At 40.5% G+C, this 19,322-nt stretch overlaps 1 protein-coding gene across 3 annotated transcripts in view; it reads left to right on the forward strand.

The window, feature by feature from the left end:
- The first annotated feature begins 4,889 nt into the window (after positions 1 to 4,889).
- The window catches only part of SCRN1 (secernin 1), a 39,056-nt gene continuing 24,623 nt past the window's right edge, over positions 4,890 to 19,322 (forward strand). Inside the window, exons 1-2 of one of the 3 annotated variants that reach the window (XM_075745906.1) lie at positions 4,890 to 4,985; positions 15,637 to 15,796. In XM_075745906.1, coding sequence (XP_075602021.1) covers positions 15,638 to 15,796 — 159 coding nt within the window. In that variant the 5' untranslated portion in view covers positions 4,890 to 4,985; position 15,637. The other 2 variants (XM_075745908.1, XM_075745909.1) reach the window with 2 other exon arrangements.

The following is a 19,322-nucleotide window of genomic DNA, read 5'->3' on the forward strand; positions in this document are numbered from 1 at the left end:
TAATAAGGTTAACTATATAGTGCATTGTTACTATAGCACATTCCTTGCAGAGGGATGTGAAATGCCTTTTCCAGTTCATTGGTCTGCTACAAGCATTTCTGTACAGGCAGCATCATAACAATGGAAGCATACATGAAGATTAAACAGGATCATTGTGCAAGAAAGTAATGCTGTTTTATCTGTATTTTCTGCTGCTTTGTTGTCATTACTGACTTATCTTCTCAGGATGACACATTTCCTTCTTCCACCCACCTTGACTATTTATTATTATGATTCTTAAGCTGTTGTCAAGTATTTTAGCCTCATTGTTATAGGTGCTGTTCTAACACACTAAAAAAGCTCCAGGCTCAAAGGCTTTATAAGCCAATAAAAATAAATCTGTCTTGTGGTACCTTTTAGAGTTATGAAAACAAGTATGCTGTCACAGGTTACTGTAAATTAAAACAAGGAAAATTACAAAATTTATGAAAACAAAGCAACAGACTGATGCTTTTTTGATAAATCTAACCATTAGTCCAGAAAAAGGCAACTTTTTGAATGGGCAATGGAGCTCAGTGCTGTGCCTGACAGGTTTCTAGACACCAAGGGCAACTGCTGCATGCCCAGAGTCTTTGTAGCACACCATCTTCTGTCCCTGTGATACTGGCCAAGCAGTTGTGTTCTGTTATGTCACTTGTGCAATAGAGAAATGAATCACCTTCTGTGGTGCATGAATAAGAGCTCAGCATCTAAGCCTGCCATTGTGCCTGCAATGACATCTTATGTACAGCTGCAGCCATTTCCATAGATCAGTCTTCAATGGTGTAATTGGATAAAGGGGCTGCAGCCGGGATTTCTCGTTTATTTTTTGTTTTGAACATTCACTGAGCCCAGCAGGTGACATCTTTACTTCACATCACAATATTGCACCTGCCACCTTCTTTCTTTGTTATGGGCAAAGTCACCTTTAGTGTGGGAGAAGTACTCTCAATTCTGTGCTCCGGTCTCCTGACTATATAAAAAATCCAAAACACCCAAATACCATTGATACTTTTTGCTCTTTAGATTTGTTCTATGACATCAGTGGAATTTACTGGCCTGTGGTGTAATTATTATCTTAGGGTCTCACAGGATTTGTCAATGTAACTAACTCTTCTGTATATAAGCTTTTTGTTGTTGTTGTTATTATAACTCACTGTAAGAGAAATCATTTAAGTTCAGTGGGATGCCTTTATGGGCATAGGCTTAGAATTCTGACCTGCAATTAAGTAGATTTGTTCTGTACAACTCCAGTTCATCTGATTTTTAGGTACTTCAAATCAGTGCTCCACTAGAGACAAGTTGTCTAAGACGCTGGCTTGAAATAACAAAAATGAATACCAACAAAAGGGATTTCTTGGCTACACTACCCTTTCATCAAAATCTATCATAGTACTTTTTTTTAATATCGTTTCAATACTTAGATGGTGTGTTTTACCATCTGCATTAAGCCAACTTCTGTCCTAAACACTATTTGCTGAGAAAACTCATTTCATTGGTTGTATGCCTGCATGGCTGCTGTCTTGAACTTGCAGAAGAAAGTATTTTGGAAATGATGAGTCAAAGATTAGTACTGCAGTGTCTTGAGGATTTTTGGGTACTAGTTCTGCTGAATAGGCTTTGATCTCCAACTAAGGAGGTGTTTAAAGAAGAACAAAAATAAACTGTAACTTAAACTCTATGTTGCTGTGTTTGCCTTCTGGTCTTTTCCTTTCACAGATAAAACATGGAGCAAAGGTTCTTTGAAATTCTCTTTAGAAGAGAGATGCCCTTCCCACTCTGCTTCTTTGATGTTGCATCCTATTGGAAACTCATCTTTTACAGGAGAAAAAAACATTTTTTTAATATCCGTAAATTCTGCTGTTACAATATTAAAGACAAAGAGCAAATAATGAATAGATAAGCATTGTGGCTTTAACCTAATTATTATAATTTTATATTTTCTGTTTATGCAGCCATCTCCAAAGATTTCAAAGATGCAGCTGTGAGTAAATGCACTCCCCAATTCATGTATGAGGTAATTTAACTGCTGTGAGGTTACAAGATTTATCCAAAGCCAAGCAGCAAGCTTACAGCAGAACAACATACAGCCAAGGCTTTCTTGATTCCCAGGACCATGCCCTAACCACTCATCCTTGCTGCTTTACGCAGTTCACAACAGCTTACACAGAAAGGAAGCATCAAAGATTTCTGTGTCGCCGGTATGTAATTCTGTAGACAGTCTAATAATTCTTAGGTAGATTATACTCAGCCATAATCATTTCCAGTGTAATTAGAGAATAGATTTAGTCATCTAAGTGAGCATAATATGGGTAATGTAAGTGGTGTGTTATAGGATATAATTTAAACCCCCTTTTAAATTGCACCTGCTCTTTTCATCGGCTATCTCTCTGATTCTAAGAAGCAAGCTGCCTATGATGCAGTTCATCCTTGATGTAACTCCAGAGCAAGGAATTTGGGTTGTTATGTTCAACTGAAGTTGTTAGAATTAAATTGGTATGAACTCCACAGCTTTTCAATGATTCAAATCACCTTTCAGTTAGATACATTAAGCAGAAGATATGCAGCCTTTTTTTCTGTTGCAAAAGACATTGAACTGTAATTCTGAGGACAGCAAACTGATAGCAGAGTAAAACAAAGGTCTTGCTTAAAATACATAATGGGAGATCTTAGAGTATGAGGTGCTCCATGTTGCTAATGATCAGCCCTGCTTTTTAATAAAAAGCATTGAGCCTGACTTCTAAACTAGTCCCTATTCAGGTTGCTGATATACCCCCAAAAGGTGCGGATGCCACAGTATTTCATTCACTGAGATTTACACCGGGAACAGCAAATTATTTTCTCTTTTGGTTATATAGTGAAGTTGCAACTTCTGGTCTGCAAGCTAAGTTTGACGGCAACAGTGTCCAAAGATCCATAATTTCTTAACACTCACAGCACCATGGATCCTTCTGCTACTTGTGGTGATGAGAGGAAATTCTTTTTGCCACATATGGTTCTAGGATCTTTCCTTCTAAATTTTCTTTATGTGTAGGGTCCCATACACAGATTCTGTCTGGCTTTTTTTCTTTTGCCAGATTACTAAACTAGATCTACTGATCTAATAAGCTGTGTGATATTGAAGTGTCTTGATTCCTGCCTTGTAGGAGTGCATGATGTGTAGTACTAACTGAAATTTGGAGTGACTATCAGTCCTGTGCTTTTTGTGGTAATCGATTCTGCAGACATGTTAGGCTGGCTGGGCCCCTGTTAATGACTTGGGGTCCTGAAAGGAAGCAGGAAAAAAAGCAAATATTCTGAGGAACCCAACTCTGACCACCAAGTTGTGCAGCACTATGGAGGACATGCTGACAGGGTACTTTCAGGTAATTAGTTTTGCTGGCAAAAAGCATTAAAACCTGTGAAATGGGGTAATAGCTGAGGAGAAACCTCTTGGATTTAGGTACAAAGCTCTTTTACAGATTTCTGTATTTTCTGTGCCTTCCCCAAGTTCCACACTGCTGCACCAACCTAATGTACTTGCTTCTTCCCGCTCTTACGCTGAAACACTCTGGTTTTAATGACTTGTTTTGCCTACTGGCTCATCCTTGCCTTTCCGACCTCTTCCCCAGCTTCCTTTTAACCTTCCCGTCTTCCCATCAAACGTACTTGGCGGTCTCTTCTCCACACTGTGTCTGGTCTGAGGCAGACATTGGTGGAGTGTGCAGCAAGGCTCCTCCCCTTGAAGACAGAGGGGACTGCCTCACACCAGCAAACTACGCTTGTTTTCTTAAACCAGAGCAGTTTAACCGGGTAGCTGGGGACCTGCATGCTTACACCTAGCAGTGAAACTATTTTCACCTCTGTACGGAGGCACAGGTTGCGCGCCGAGGATGGAGCACACGGGACAGCCCCATTTGGGCAGGTTTGGCAAACAGAGCAGGCCACACGCCCCATGCACCGCGGCCAAGGCATGCTGTGCTGTGCATGGGGCCTCAGAGGGACAGTCAGCGCCATCTTGCTCTGGGCCTGGCCGTGCTGGTGCTGTTGCACCCAAAGAGCTGAGAGGTCCCCGGGGGTTCAGCCATCGGAGGGGCAGGCGCCTGCCATGACACTTCACATACGGCCAGCAGAGAAGTCCCCAGTTGTGAGGTCATCCCCTCAGCTTTGCCATATTTGGTGGACTCCTTATCTGGCGGTTTGACTGGTGAATGAGGTAGCAGCCACATTTTAAATGACCTACTTTACTTTCTAGACTGATCCTGCGTGTGAGATAGAGGCACACGAGTTACCCATCCAATGATATGACCAAAACTGAATAAACGAGCCCCTTTCAGCACCAAGAGTGAAGTCCTCTTGGTCCCTGAGGCAGGCTGAGGGACAATGCATGCACCACTCTCCACCCACACCTGTGAAAGATGGGCACATCTTCTTGGTGCCTTTGGTGTCCTCATGCTTTGGTGGCCTCTGCCTTGGTGCAGCGTTTGAGGTAGGCCACCCACACGAGGCACCGGCGGCCACCACCTCTCGCCCCGAGGGAAGCCGGCAGCCGCCAGGAGGCAGGACCGGCGCTCTCTCTCACGGGGGGAGCGTCGGGAAGACCCCGGGCGAAGGCAGGAACGGCTCTGAGGAAACGCTCCGTGCCAACAGGGCAGCCGGACAGCTCTGCGGTGAAACGCCAGAAACGAGCGGTCCCCGAGGCCCGCGGTGACCGTGGGGCAACCCCCGCCCAGGCGACGCCGTAGCGGGGCGCGGAGAGCGGGCCGAGCCGCGGTAACCCAGGGAGGGACGGGCCGCAGCACGGCCATGGCCACGCCCGCCGCCACACCGGCTGGGACTCGCCGCGCGGAGCGCTTCGGCGGCGGCTGCGCGCGCAGGGGGGAGGCGGCCGCGCGCCGCGCCTGCTCCCACCGGTAGGGGTCGCCTCTGCCGCCAGGCTGAGGGGAGCGGAGCAGAGCAGAGCAGAGTGGAGCGTGAGGAGAGCTGAGGTACGGTAGCGGTGCCGGTACCGCTGCGGGGCTGGGCGGCATCTCCCCGTCTCCTTCCTCCTCTCAGCAGTGGCTCCGGGCCGGGTCGGGTCGGGTCCGTGCCCTGCTGTTCGGCAGGGGGGGAGAAGGTGCGGGATCTGCGAGCAGCAACCTGCCTGGCGGGGTTCGCCCCGTCAGCGCCGGGCGGCGGCGGTGAGAGAGAGAGGGAGGGGGCCGCCGGGGATGGTGGGGGAGGATGGCGCAGAGCTGGTTTCCCAGAGTCGGTGCGGGCGCCGTTCCCCGGCGGCGATGTCCCTCGGCGCCTCCGCGCACCTGCTCCCGCGGCGACGGGAGGCACCGCGCCGCCCTGGGTGGGGGCTGCGGGCAACGCGTAATATGGCTGCACCGCAGGCCTCCCCCGGCCCGCGGGGGCGGCAGGCCCGGCGGGGGCTGGGCTCCGGTGGTTCGGGTGAGGGTCCTGCGGCGGGGGGAGGATTTGGTGTTTGGGGCTGGCATCGGCAAACGTCGTCCCCGGCTGTCCCTTGCCTTCCACTTTGAAGCAAGGCTCTCCAGTCTCTGTCTACCCTGGCTGCCCTCTCTACCAGCTGCTGCTTTCCCTTCAGCTCTTTAAGGACCTGGTGTGGGTTGTGTGCCCCCCCTTCTTCTTTTTTTTTTTTTTTTTTTTGAAGGTGCCTTTTCATATAGTCACCTTGAAATCTAGATGTCTTCATGTGCATTTCTAAGCACATACTGTTATGCTCTGGTAGATATGCGATGGTTTCATTTACTTGAGCAGGCTGATGAGCAGACATACCTTCCTGCCAGAGTCTGCAAAACTGAGATCTCTATTTGTGCTACTATAATAATACTAGAGGCCGTGATTAACCTGCCTTAAAAAAACAAAAAACAAACAAAAAAAAAAACCCAGACATTTTCTTCAGTACTGATAATTAGAGGGGGAAAAAAATCATGTTAAAACAACATCTCAGAAGACAGCTTTGTTAGGGCCCTAATCCTATGCGTGCACATATGTATAAAACTGTCCATATGAAAAGTGTCCTTAGAACTGTGTAAAACCATCCATACCTGTAAGATATGAAACTTTAATAATCCCAGAGAAGTGGGTGTGCTGCAGCATGGTTGGTAAATTCTGTGATGCAAACTGTCTGTGTATGCTAAACTTACTTAGTAGTTTAGAAGGTTATAAATACATGAACTTGTGGGGAGTGGAGTGACTGACTCATTTGGTTATAGACTATTACCGTTTCAACTATTGGTCTAGAATATGTTTTAGAATTAGGGATTTAAAACACCTTTAAGTATGCTAGTTTGTTCATAACATGCACCTCAAACCCTCCAGCCAAACAAAAAGAAAGCTCAAAACAAACCCTCAATCATATATATTTAGGAAGTTGATTTCTGTGAGCACAGGACTTCCACTGATTTAAGATGAATCAAAACTGAAGCTAACTTAAACCATTCATAGTGCTGCGAACTTTTTCCAAGCAGTTTAGATCCCAGAGCTTACACAGACTGTCTAAAAATACAGGTGTTATATTGAGGCAACTCTGGTGAATGAAAATCCTTTGTTGATATGAGTATATTTTGTCCTCCTCAGAAAAGTATTTCTGATGCTTAGACTTCAGGATTTTTATGGTAATTTCATTTTTTGGAAGACATTTGTAACTTTTTTTCCTGGTAATGTAGGGCATGGCTTAGGCTCCATTTGTTTACTCTTGCTGAGTTTGGTATTTTTGGTAAAGGGTACTGAATTTGGCTTTCCACTCTCCCCTTCAAAAGTCATCAACCATGGATGCTTTACACAGCTTGCATGTGGGAAAGTGTGCTAGCTTATGCTAGAAGCTTCCAGTAAGAATTTCTTTATTTCTTATGAACTTGAAGGGTCGAGAAGCTGGACATTGTTTCTGTAGTGTATTGGCCTTCTCTTTTTGTAAATTCAGCAGAGAAATTGTACAGAATCGCTATCTATAACTGCCTCTCTGTAAGGTACCTAAATGGCTGGTTTCTGCCACAATATGTTGCATTATATCCTAACATTTGCACACTCTGTTGCTAGTTTTGCAACACTTGCTGTTGTTTCAGGTTATATTTTAAGCTGAACTCCAACAAGGAACTTTGATGCTTTTTACCCCTTGTTAGCATAACAATGTTGCTAATTTGAAATGACATCAGTCAGTGTGCATTAGCCAGTTGTGTGTGGAAGTGGACAGTCTCTCCTGTGCGGTGATAAAGACCTAACTGAACTGCAAAACTAGATTGTGGTGTCTCTTTACAAAGAGGGAAAGCTATACGACTAAGTATTATGCAGCAGTTAGCGACTTCTCATTATGAAGTTGCGTGTTGTACAAAGATAGTTTAGATGCCAGCAGCTCCTAACAAGGGTCTCTGCCCCAGTGACAACAGCAGGAAAATGGGTGCTTCTCTGCAAAATGGAGAGTGTTACAAATATGACCTTAGACTGCAGGCTGGAATAGCAGCTACAAAAGGAATAGAGTTCTGTGACTGCTTGGAAACTTAATTGAGTGCCTTGACATCCACTTGGTGAAAAGTCTGTATAAGTAATGAATTTTCCCTGTATGCACAGCCTGTGATGGAAATGAGACTGAAATCTGTTGTCTTCTGGATGACTGACCCTGATTTGTTTTTAAATAGAACTACGTTTTCATTAACATAATTCAGTTACTGGAGGCAAAAAATAAGATCCTATCTTCTTTTGAAAGATGCCTACTTTGAAAGGTCAGATGAGGGTGTATTAGACAATTAAAATAGAACTGATTGGTCAAAGGACTGTAAACTTTAGTAACAGCTGAAATCTTACCATTTGTTAGGATTTTAAATGCAGAAGAGTTTTACCATGCTCACTTGATGGCCAGCATCTAATCTGTTAGACAGTCTTAAGAAATCTGGCAGTTGTTGCTGGGAATATTGCAAAGTTTCCTACATGCATACAGCAAGAGAAATATTTTCAATTCCTTCCAGCCTATTATGCATTTGCTCAGTTAAATGGCGGAAGCGGGCATACTGCTTAGGAAAGCTTTGAAGTGCAACTTGATTTTATGCCTGTGTAGGGAATTGCTACTTCTTGAAATTAAAAAAATAAAAGTAAACTTACTGGAGAAAATGGCCAACCCAAATCTCTGACCAGAAGTTTGAGATGTTGCTCATCTTGAGCAAATTCTTGAGAAATTTTTAGCATGTAGTTAATGTACCAAAACAAAAAAAAAAGTTGTGCATGGCTTGCTGAGTTTCAGCTGCTGATAATTCCTCTTAGATATCTTCTCAGACACAGCTTAGAGGAACAGAGGCAATCAAAGTTGAGTGTGGCACCTTCAAGTGGTAAATTGGTATCTCATCCATTGATGGTAAGAGAAGAGTCAGTTTGACTAAGATCTAATAATGAAATGTCCAAACCATAGGGACACAGAGATATGGCATGGTTTTGTGCTTTATATTCAGGAACAGTCTCTGCTTTCTAATCTCTTAATAAATGCAACCTTCCTCTCTCCTGATAAGTCATGCATTAAAACTGTCCAAATTGTCAATTAAAGAAATAACCTTTCAGTGTTTCCTAAGAAGGGAACAATATTATTATTGTGCCTTTCAGTCTGCTGTCTTTGTTCTGTGCCTGCAGCTGAAAGAATTTTGCTTTTCATTTCTGTTTTTGGAAACATTGCTTTTCTGCAGGATGCAGAGATCACATGTCTCTATGAGCATAAGATGTGAGGCTTGATTTGTAGATGGAAACACAAGCTTGTCTCAGGCACAGGAAACATCTTAATTTAAAAGTTAAAATAGAGGCTCAAAACCAACAACTAAACCCTGAACAAAGTTTTGACAGTTGTAACTGACCTTTAACCTGCTACCCTGTTAAAAATATGGAAGAGTTGAGAATAAATAATGTGTGACCTATTTGATATATTCTTCCTTTCCTAATGAGACAGCCTTGATCCAAATCTGAGGACCCTTGTTCAGATGCTGCCTCTCAGTTTTTCATTGTAAATGTTTCTTGCAGCTTAGGAAGAAGCTGCCTTTCTAGTAGCAATGAAAACAGATTTATTGAAGTCTTTAAACATTACTGAAATAGTTTAGAAGTATTAGTACAGCTGGATTTCTGTTTTATAAAAGTCCAAAATATAGTGAGGAAAAGTCATCCTTTAATATACAGAAATAAGTTGTATGTCTTCATAAAAGGTTTCACATGCTTCCTGGACTTTAAAAGCAGCTCAAATCTCTTCTGCAATATAAATGTTAAAGAAAATGCTGTCTTCACCAGAATGCACTCGGAACTTATCAACAAGGATAATCAATAAGGAGTTTAGCAGCCTCTGTATTTCTGATACCTAAAGCCCCTGTTCTAGACCAGCTTTAATTTGAAGAAACTATAGAAGTGAGAGTGGAAAAAGTAGGCTGTATGATCAGTAAAACTGGTGTTCTCACCAAACTGCTGTGGTGGTCCGAGATGAAACCCCAGTGTTAAACCTCCCACTCTTGTTTTTGTGGACACCCGCATTGTCTTGAAAACATGATGTTGATTATCACCAGCATTAACAATCGATTATCTAGAACAATCACATGTGTGCTTGAAACCCTGGGAGTTAGGAGAGGTTTATACTTCACCCTGTACAACACTGGTTATATCTGTGCTTCAGAAAGCTCAACAGTAATGCCAGCAAAACTCTTGAAGACAAACTTAGAAAATGTTTGGAAGACGAGTTTGTGTGATATATCGGTGCAAGCTCACTAAGCTGAATGAAAGCAAAGCATGTTGTTTGTGGTTCCATCCATGCTGGAAGACTTGCTAGCCTAGCTATGCTGAGTAATGAATGCAGAACTTTTGCTCCTAGGTGAAGGTTTGGCTTGATCAAGCTGAAGCTTTGCCAGCTTGTGAGTCAAATCATATTAATACAAAGCAAATTTTACAGTTAAATTCTGCTCATAGTAACATGAGGTGAATGCTTTTCTGTTGTCAGTGCTGACTGCTTGGTCTCACTGAACTTTTCTTCCTTAATATCGACTTGAGCGTTGGTTTGATTTCTTGTGAAGAGGAGCTGTAATGGCAGTAGCTGACTTCTGTAGTATGTTTCACTGATCTGGTATTGCTCTACATGGTGGTGACTGGGTATTATTAAATTTTTAGGCAAGAGACTATATTGGTGTAGAAAACAAAAATTTTGCATAGTGTATTAAGGGCAGAACTGTTTGTACATGTGCATCACTTAACATGTCCTAAATGGTGCCTTGTCAGGAAAGGAGTAGCTCTACACATGGGAATAGCTACTTTAGAATGTTTTCATTTGGTGTAAATCTTAATTAACATTAACAATAAATCTTAATTAACATTTCAGAAACTGCAGCTAACCTAACTTGTATTAAAACCAAAGGGTTTTTATATGTGACTTTAGGGGCATCTTTAGTTTTTCTTGACATAAAGTTGCAGGGCATTAAGTTGGTGGCAATTAAAAAAGTGTGAAGAGCAAATGTTGGTTCAGTTCAATGAGTTAAATTTCAAGACAGACCCTTTTTTTGACCCTGTTTTCTCACACTAATCCTTTTTATTGCCCACTGCTTCCTTGTGAGTGCTGCACTTTCATTATAAGCCTATTGTTTTGTTTTCCAATTGCAAGAAAAGACAGAGACAAGAACTTGCTGTTGGCAAAAGCAGTTGTAGTGTTTTAGAAATAAGCTTTGGAATTCCTTGAACAATAAGTTATTAGAAGAGGTTCAAAGCCTAATAGTTCATAACATTGAATTTTTATTTTTGGTATTTTTTTTAATAAGATAGCAACTATAAAAGCTACTGTTGACAAGCCTTTTTTTACATAATTTGTAACTTTGTAAAACTAGTAATTACGTTGTGCTTAATGTCTTTGGGGTATTTTGGCAAACAAGGAAAATTAGTTGGCTTGGGAAGAGTTGATATCTATTTGATATGGGAGGATGAAGTTATTCTTCTGATAAGTAATTTTATTGTTGCAGTCAAATTCTTGAATTTTACAAAATATTATTTCAGTACTACATTCCAGCTTTCAGAGAAGCAGTACGTAGTGTTATTGTGGGGAAAAAAAACCCTCAAAAGTCTTGAGCAAGTTAGTATGAAAATCTTCCTTTCTCCAGTTTGGACTCTGACTTGCTAAGCTCAGAGTGCTTTGTTGTGGATACATAGCTATTTCAATTTTCCTGGGTCGGGAGGAAGGCTCCAAAACACATTGAATAATTTATGCCCATCCCTATTCTCTTAGGAGCGTGGCTTCAGTCTCTGACAGTCATGTGTTCACAAGGGGAGGATGGGATACTGCAATCTGTCCTCTGTCTCTGTTGCTATAACAGCATTATTTGTCTGGGGTTTTTTTAACAAGTGAAAAATGACATCTAAATGAAGCTTTCACTAGATTGAACTTTTTTGGTACAGACTTAAAAAATAACAATTTTATTCCTTGTTGACCACTCTAAAAGTATGATTGCAGACAAATTTTGAGACTAAAGTGCAAGTTGTTCTGATTAGAATGTGTGACCCTTATTAATACGTGGTAGTATTTGTAAGATCTTCATACTGTGAAATGGAAAATACTCGAGTTAAATGTTCCAGATCTTGATAGTTTCAACTTGATGATTAGTATTTTACACCTATCAAGATTTATGGGTTAGCTTTCTTGAGGTGGTGCTAGGCAATAGCACTTCTGTGTTCACCCTATTTCAGGAGTATAGTGATGTTCAGACATGTTTATAATGCCCCGATAGTTGTCATACCTGTTGTTTCACATCGTGATGTTTGGAGCCAGACTTTATTCAGCGGATATTACTCCTTTCTTTCTGCATCAAAGTACTTATGAGCTTGTCTGTTTTACCATTGACAATAATGGTGATTTGTTCACAGAATTAATTTGTCTTGGCAGTCTCTAAATGAGATTTATTACAATGAGAGAAGATCTTAATAAAGGAACTCGTTAAACAAAACTTCTTCATAGTGTCAGAACACAAACTAAGCTAAGTGCCGTAGTGACCAGGAGACTCTGGAAAAAATATGACCATGTGCAATATTGCATCCCTGCTGTAATACATTTTTGTTGAATTAAAAGATAGGAAGTGGAGTGTATTACCTAGTGGCGGTCACTCAGAATTGGTTTTCCAACCCTTGTGCCTGCTGTCATTCTAGGTCAACCAAGTGTGATGCCTGTTAACTACCTGAAACCGAAGCAGTCATTACATAGTGGCATAGCATAATCTATGTCTATTATCTATATTATATATCTCTGTCTATTTCTAGTGCTTTCATATGTAGAATGGTTTTGGATATAGCCTGTAACAGACTGTATGGTGCCTGTTTGTCTTAAATTGCAATGGCCCATCCATGAGTGTAATGGTCTGCAATCAAATCTAGGGCCTGTTGACATATAGTGTAGCTTTACCTCTGTCTACACCAAAATGTAGGTCCGAGGTATGAACTGTTGAGAAAATCAGGCCTGTATGCTAACATGCTCCTTGGTAAAGAACTGTGTGAATGAACAACAAGGTGTTCTTTGAGATCTATTTGCAGTCATTCCCAGTGTTTTCTAAGGTTTTCAGGATTGCCTTTTGATGGAGGAACAAATAATCTATGAAAAAAAGAGTAGGGATTTATCAGAGTGGGGATTATCAGATTTATCAGAGGTGCTGTGAAGGAGGAGTATTCTGTTCCTCCTGTAGATGAAAGATGCTTGTTTGGTGTTGAGTCAGGATGGTACCTTGTGAGAGGGGAAAGAGGTGGCAAATGCATGAAAATGAGAATGAGGGCAACCTGAAGTTGAACTAAGAAAAAAGGAAAATTAAGTAGGCAAGTAGAAATGTCCTGCTTACATAGGTAGCTGCTAACAGGCTGCTTTAGTTACATGATGGAGGAAGATGAAGTTCACTAGTGTTCTGAACAAACATAGGTTGTGGGCGTATCTGAGAAACTGCCATCCTTGTCATGTTTAAAATAAACCAAATGAGGTTCTAGGAAAAACTGCCACCTAGCAAACTGAGTAGCTTTAAACTGTAGTAGACTGCTAGCTAGCTTCCTTATCTAGAAACATAATTTAAGATCTCGGTGCCAACTCTTACGACAATCATATTTTCAGTATAAGGCTGTAACATTCAGCTTGCAGTGTTTAATTGTTTTATACCCGCTTGTATGAAACATACTGTATGTTGAAGTGAACTCTAGATAGAGTAGCTTACTCACACTTTCATACTTAAAAAGCATTACCAAAATGGCGATTTGTTTTTGGTTCAATAACTCTTGGTGTAGTTAAAGGCAAAACCCCAAAACCTTACAAATACAGCTGAGCCTGCTTTATTCCAAGGAGGACTTCAGGAGTCTGTAGAACATTTAGATACCTACAGGTTCTTAATTATTTGCCCTGCCTACTCAGTCTGTAGGTATGTAAAAGTCTGCCTTGCATACCTTCCAATTCATTCAGTAACACAGTGCTGAAGCATTCTTTCCCATCTTTCTGAGCCTACCTGGCAATATGTTTGCTATGCAAGTTGAAGAACTTCATGTAATAAAAATTAGTCCCATGTATCAGCCTTTCTAGGCTGTTGGATATCTAATGTCTTTCAGCTGCCTTATGTATTTCAAATAAATCCACTTAGTTTGTGTTTAGAATATAAACATTTCTTTTGAATGCTGAGATCCACAGTAAGCCTGCAAGTTATTCAAGATTTTGGCTGGTCTGACAAGGCATCAGAAGACAAATTTAGAGCACTAAATGATGACTTACCTGAAGGTAGATGTGAACTCTTAGGGTGCTGGAAAGCAGATACATTGACATCACCAACACAGCAAAATAAATGTACCTACTCAGAATAATTCATAGCAAAATGGTTTCATTAGCGATGAAGCTTGGGCAATGCTCTGCTCGTTTCAGTTTAATTACAAATGCTCGGATGACTCGCACATGATAAGAGTGTCAGTTGAAGTGGGGCTTTGTCTTCATGTCTGTCTGCAAGACACTCATCTAGAACCAGTAATGTACTGAGACCTCGTGGCACAATATGCAAGTCTGCAGGTAGGTGTCCTCTGCTGGATGTATTTTATCAGCTGAAGTCATTCCAGCTTATAGTAGCTTGTCCCTTCCCACTAGTCAAAATTCTGCTTGTAAAAAAAATGCATGTTCCCTAATGCATTTTCAATGCAACTGGCTGATTAGTCTTGTATATAATCTTACCTAAATTAAAAGGTTGTATGAGTTCCCTAGACAATTCATCACCCAGCGTTTTGTTGGTAGAGGACACCTTCAACACACATCTTGTCTTGAAGTTTTTTTTTGCAAGGTTGACCATCTGTGTGACCTGTTCATAGTCTATAGGCAAACTCTTAAGTATTTTCTTCATGAACAATTACCACTTTATGGATTATAGCCTTTATCCAAAAGGCATTCTTTCTTTGGTTTAATATTGGAAGCCTGCTATTCTGAGAGAAGTGTGTGCTCAAATGGTACTGCTTTAAAAAATAAGTCAAATTTGAATGCTTTGAAAGATGTCCAAGTTAATGATCAAAACCAGCTTTGCACACACCCCCACCCCCAGCATTGGTTTCCAAATAAATTAGCACCCTTTGGAGGGAAACTTTTGATTGTATAGGTTGTTTCTAGGGAGTCCAAATGTGTGCAGATAATTTTACTTCTTCAGGATATCATGGAGGGAGAAGAGGAATGTATTTGTTCATTTTGGTGCTGGAATTTCTGATGCAATGATAAGATCTACGAAGAAATCTCAGTCATCTGTGTGGAGTGCTATTTTAACAAGCAATAAACACCCCACCTTTTTCTTTTATAGGTGTATGTGCTAGAAGTTTCCCTGAAATTTACTTGTTTGGTGGAAAAAATGTCAGATATGGCAATATACACAAGACCAGCTATAGTAGTGTCATAGTCCTGAAACAGTTCATGTTTTTTATTAATATATTATCATTGCAAGCACTTAAAATCTTAAAATGTTTGTGCTATCCTATAAGCATTTTAACAAATATTCATGTTAGCCTGCATAAACAAATGAACTGCAATCAATTAACTTTAGGTAAGAGCAGCGATGTAGACAAACCACAGAGAATATAAAGTGCTTCAGTGTCTCTCTGATCTGAGTAGATAAATTGACAGACAGTTTTTGATATAATTGTGCTGTATCTTTGTTCTGTTTCCAGTTACACTATTGTCCTCCCTCAGCAATCCCGCAAATATGTTTTTTCTTTCCTTTTTTTTAAATATTGAACTGCATGGGAGCAGAGAAAGTAAATTATTTAAAATTATTCTGTGTTTCCGCACTTGTCTGAGTCAGCAGAATACATCTAGGTCATATGTTCCCAAACAGCTCTCATGCAGAATATCTTCTTTCTGTGCAGACTAGGTAGACTCATTAAGGTACAGTTATCTTTTCTCATCTTCTTTACGTCTTCACAAGGCATATAGAAAAATGTCTGAAAATGACTATAATTATTTTTATTAAATCCAGATAAGCTTCCTCTGAGCTGACCTCTTCTTCCATTATCATTGAACAATCAACTGACAGATAGAGGGAATGCATTGTCTCTTAGCTACAACAAGTAGAAGTAGACTGAATGACTCTCTCATGCATGCAATTATGAATTCATCAAACACTAGTTTTGTTTGTTTATTCTTCCTTTCCTTTCCAGGATGGCTGCAGCTCCCCCAAGTTACTGTTTTGTAGCCTTTCCCCCATGTTCTAAAGATGGGCTGGTGGTGTTTGGAAAGAACTCTGCACGGCCTAGGGATGAAGTACAGGAGGTGGTCTACTTTGCTGCTGCAGCTCATGATCCAGGAAGCAAAGTTGAGGTAAGGATGAATTGTTACATTCAAACAGTGAGAAACTACTATTGTTGGAAGAAATTAATGTTGTCTTGTTTACTTGTCATATTATGCAGTCCTCGTTCCCTTCACTCAAACCTCTCTTGAGTAGAGAAAAGATTTTTGAAAGTCCTGAAAGTAAAACTCAGAATGTAACTGTTTTGTTTAATTGAGGACAAATCCATGAGAAGTACTTTCTCCAGAAGACAGGCTGAACTGTTCACATCTCAGATTCCAAGCCTGTCCTTTGCCTTTTCCTTTTAAGGGAAAAATATCCTGGCTAGCTGGAACTAAAAACAAATTTTCAAAGTTTGTCACTCGCCATATGAATTGTTGTCATTCATGGTTGTTGTTTGACAGTTGTAATGGGGCCTGACTACGCTAGGCATATTGCAAAACAGGTAGCCAGAAACCTCTGCCTCAAAGAATGTGTGCTCTAGTAAGGGAACATGAGAGGAGGAAAAGAAGAGCATAAGCTTTGTAAGCCAAACATAACTCTGGTACATACAGTTGGCTTTGATGACATGTTCTGCAGCTGAGGCGCCCGCATCGTGGTCAGTTTTCAGTGCTGTGGCTTCTCTCTGAATCCAGGCTGGACGTGGAGTCCTGAAGCTGGATGTTGATGCCATGGGTACAGGTTGAAAAGGACCCTGCTGGAAGTAATTTTAATTATAGTCTGTTACTGCAGCCTCACTTTAATGACAGGAGAAATGAAAGGATAATCAGATGTGGAAGGGTGAAGCAAGGGGACAAATGCAACAAGACAGGGAGAGGAGAAAGTGTGCAGTGAAGGTGGAATGAAGAGACTGAGGCAACAGAAAGACAGACAAGGATTGGCGGGGGTAGCTATTTTAGCAGAGGACACAGAGCCTGATCTACACTGTCAGGAGCTTTTAGAGTCCACGGGTTCTTGCTCTGGCTGGCAACTGGGAAAGCAGGAGCTGTGAGCTTCCCTGCATTCCGCTTCTCCTGTCCCTGTGGCTGTGCAGAAGGCTGAGGACACTAGATGTTCTGCACCAGGCTGGTGTCTCTCATCCCTACAGGTCCTTTATGGAGATCATTGTTGCTTCCCCAAAAGAGATCCTAAGGCCAGTGCCAGTTTTAATTCTGTCTTTCAAGTGGGATGACCTCCAAATCTCAGAGGATTTGGTGTTGTTCTTTCTAACAGTTAATGTTCTCTTGATTCCTGTTGCTACCAACATAAAGTACAACCCATGAATTATTAGATGGTTTAATCTTGGATATAAAGAAATCCCCTCCCCCTCTCCAAAAGCACTAACTGCTGTTAATTGCATTGCTGTATTGGTAGCACTGTTGTAGACCTTTGCTAGTATACAGAACACAAATGTGACAATGAAACAAGAAGAAAACTTCAGAACAGTTTTTATAAAGCTTCTCTTCGTAGAACTGGAAATGGAAAAAAAAAAAATCTGTTATTGTGGAAGAAGCTTCCAAAAGCTGCTCTAGAGTGTTTGTATCCTTAAAGGAGAATACTTTATTGGAACTTAGAGTATTTGATTCTTTTGCCCCATATCTTTCATGAGATTGTCATAATTTGGTGAAGGGTATAATTAAGCCATACATAATCTGTTGTTATCCCTCTCCCACCCCATGATTAACCAGTTTAATGCCTTTTATAGAATTCAGTCATAAACTGGATTCTTCTGCCAGTCCTTTTGGAAGAGCAGGCTAATTTTTTTGTTTGTTTGTTTTAATAAGAGTTTAAGCCCTAATTAGATGGGTACTTTGGCCTCTGCTAGTCTGTGCTACTGCATAATTCTTAATTAGCTAGTCTGAGGTATTGGAAGTACAGTGGTATACAGAAACATACAGGCTCCAGATATTTATTGAAATTCTTCCTGTTTCCTCCCAGCACAGAATAAAAACATCTTCAGTTGCTCTGGGAGTAGTGCAAGCAATCACTTATCACTGCATCTTTGTCACACTCAGAACTAAGTAGTTTTAATGTATTTTTTTTTTTTTCTCATGAGTATTTTGAGTAAGCTGGTTAAAACAAGATAGTGATTTTAATTGTTTTATTGCATCTAAAGGCTGTCTGGTAGCTTTGCACAGTACTTCAACTGCTCGCCTTTGGACAGACCTAAGCATGGATTTAGTTGTTAGTTTTTCTTTACAGTTCAAGATTTTTTTTCCACCTTCAGAGAGAGAGAATCTGTTCAATCAAACAAGTCTAGCAAATATCAATGTTGCAGAGTAATTCTCTTTAGAAATAACCTTTCTTTTTTATTATTTTCTTTGAAATCTGGCCATTTCAAAGGTCTTTAAAAAAGTATCATAATCCCCTTTGCTGTAGGAGTTGTGAAAGATTGACTGATCAATAAAATACAATCCAAGTCTTAGGCTGCTAGATTTGCTTCTAGATTTTGCTGCTTTATGAACTTAAGGATGCTAGCGAATAAGAAGATTGCAATTTCAAACACACTAATTCTCTGTGATAGCAGAACAGGTCTTAATTTTTTGCTGATTAGCTGAAATGTATGTATTTCTTCTATTGTAGGGATGTGTCTAAGACTACTCTTGTATTATGAAAAATGCATACTTACCTATAGGCAGAGCTTGTGCAAAGCCCGTTAATTCCTTGTGTACTGTTAGTGATACCTCTGAAAGTTAAGAAAACCTTTAAGAAAGGGCTTGAATTCAGCTGCTTCACATTTATAAGTAGCAGGCATGCAACACTATATCCACCTTTTAAGCAAACTTATTGAGTTGTCACAGGTAATTAGCTAATGGGGGAGTGGAAAGGAAGTCAAAGCTTCTAGATATAGCCTTTGACATATTCAGAATTATTACTTTGTTCTTTAAAACCTGTGAAAACTGACTGCAGTTCAATTATTGTTGGGTGGGATTTATTTTTTTTGCTACAGCTTTTCTTCCCTTGCGTTTTATAAAAGTAACTAAACAGGTCTGAGAAAATTAAATGTATGATATTTTGCAAATAGAAGAACGTGTTTGACCAATTTCATGCTACTGTTTTTTCTAAGTCAGTAATCCTTTGTGCCTCTGACTAAATTTTCCCTCTCATCCATCCTAGCATTTTTTTTCCAAATGAACAGCTTTTTTCCTCCATTCTATATTGTACATTTGCATTGGTTTCTTATATTAGATACATGATCCTTTACCTACACTGGGCAATGACAGTGGACTTGCTTTTCATTATATTCTATTCTTTGCAGGTAAAGTAATCCAATGTGTATCAAATTTTGATTACTTCTCTGTGACTGTCACTCACATTCTGAACCTCTGCTAAGAGGTGGTTTTCAACACACTAATAACAGCATGGGTTGTTTTATGACTCTCTCAGGAAGTCTGTGTCCTATTTATGTTCTGTGCTGCTCGCATTTGCAAATGTGATAATGCACAATGTAACCAAAAATGGCACAGTAGTTCAGCTAGATTATTGCCATAAAGGAATCAGGCAGGCTATATTATATAGCTATCAGCTAGTTTGTGGCAGGGCCTCAAACAAGGGAATTCAGTGAATACTGCAAGTCAT

This window comes from Balearica regulorum, chromosome 2 (genome assembly GCF_011004875.1).
Source record: "Balearica regulorum gibbericeps isolate bBalReg1 chromosome 2, bBalReg1.pri, whole genome shotgun sequence".
NCBI classification, from domain to species: Eukaryota; Metazoa; Chordata; class Aves; order Gruiformes; family Gruidae; genus Balearica; species Balearica regulorum.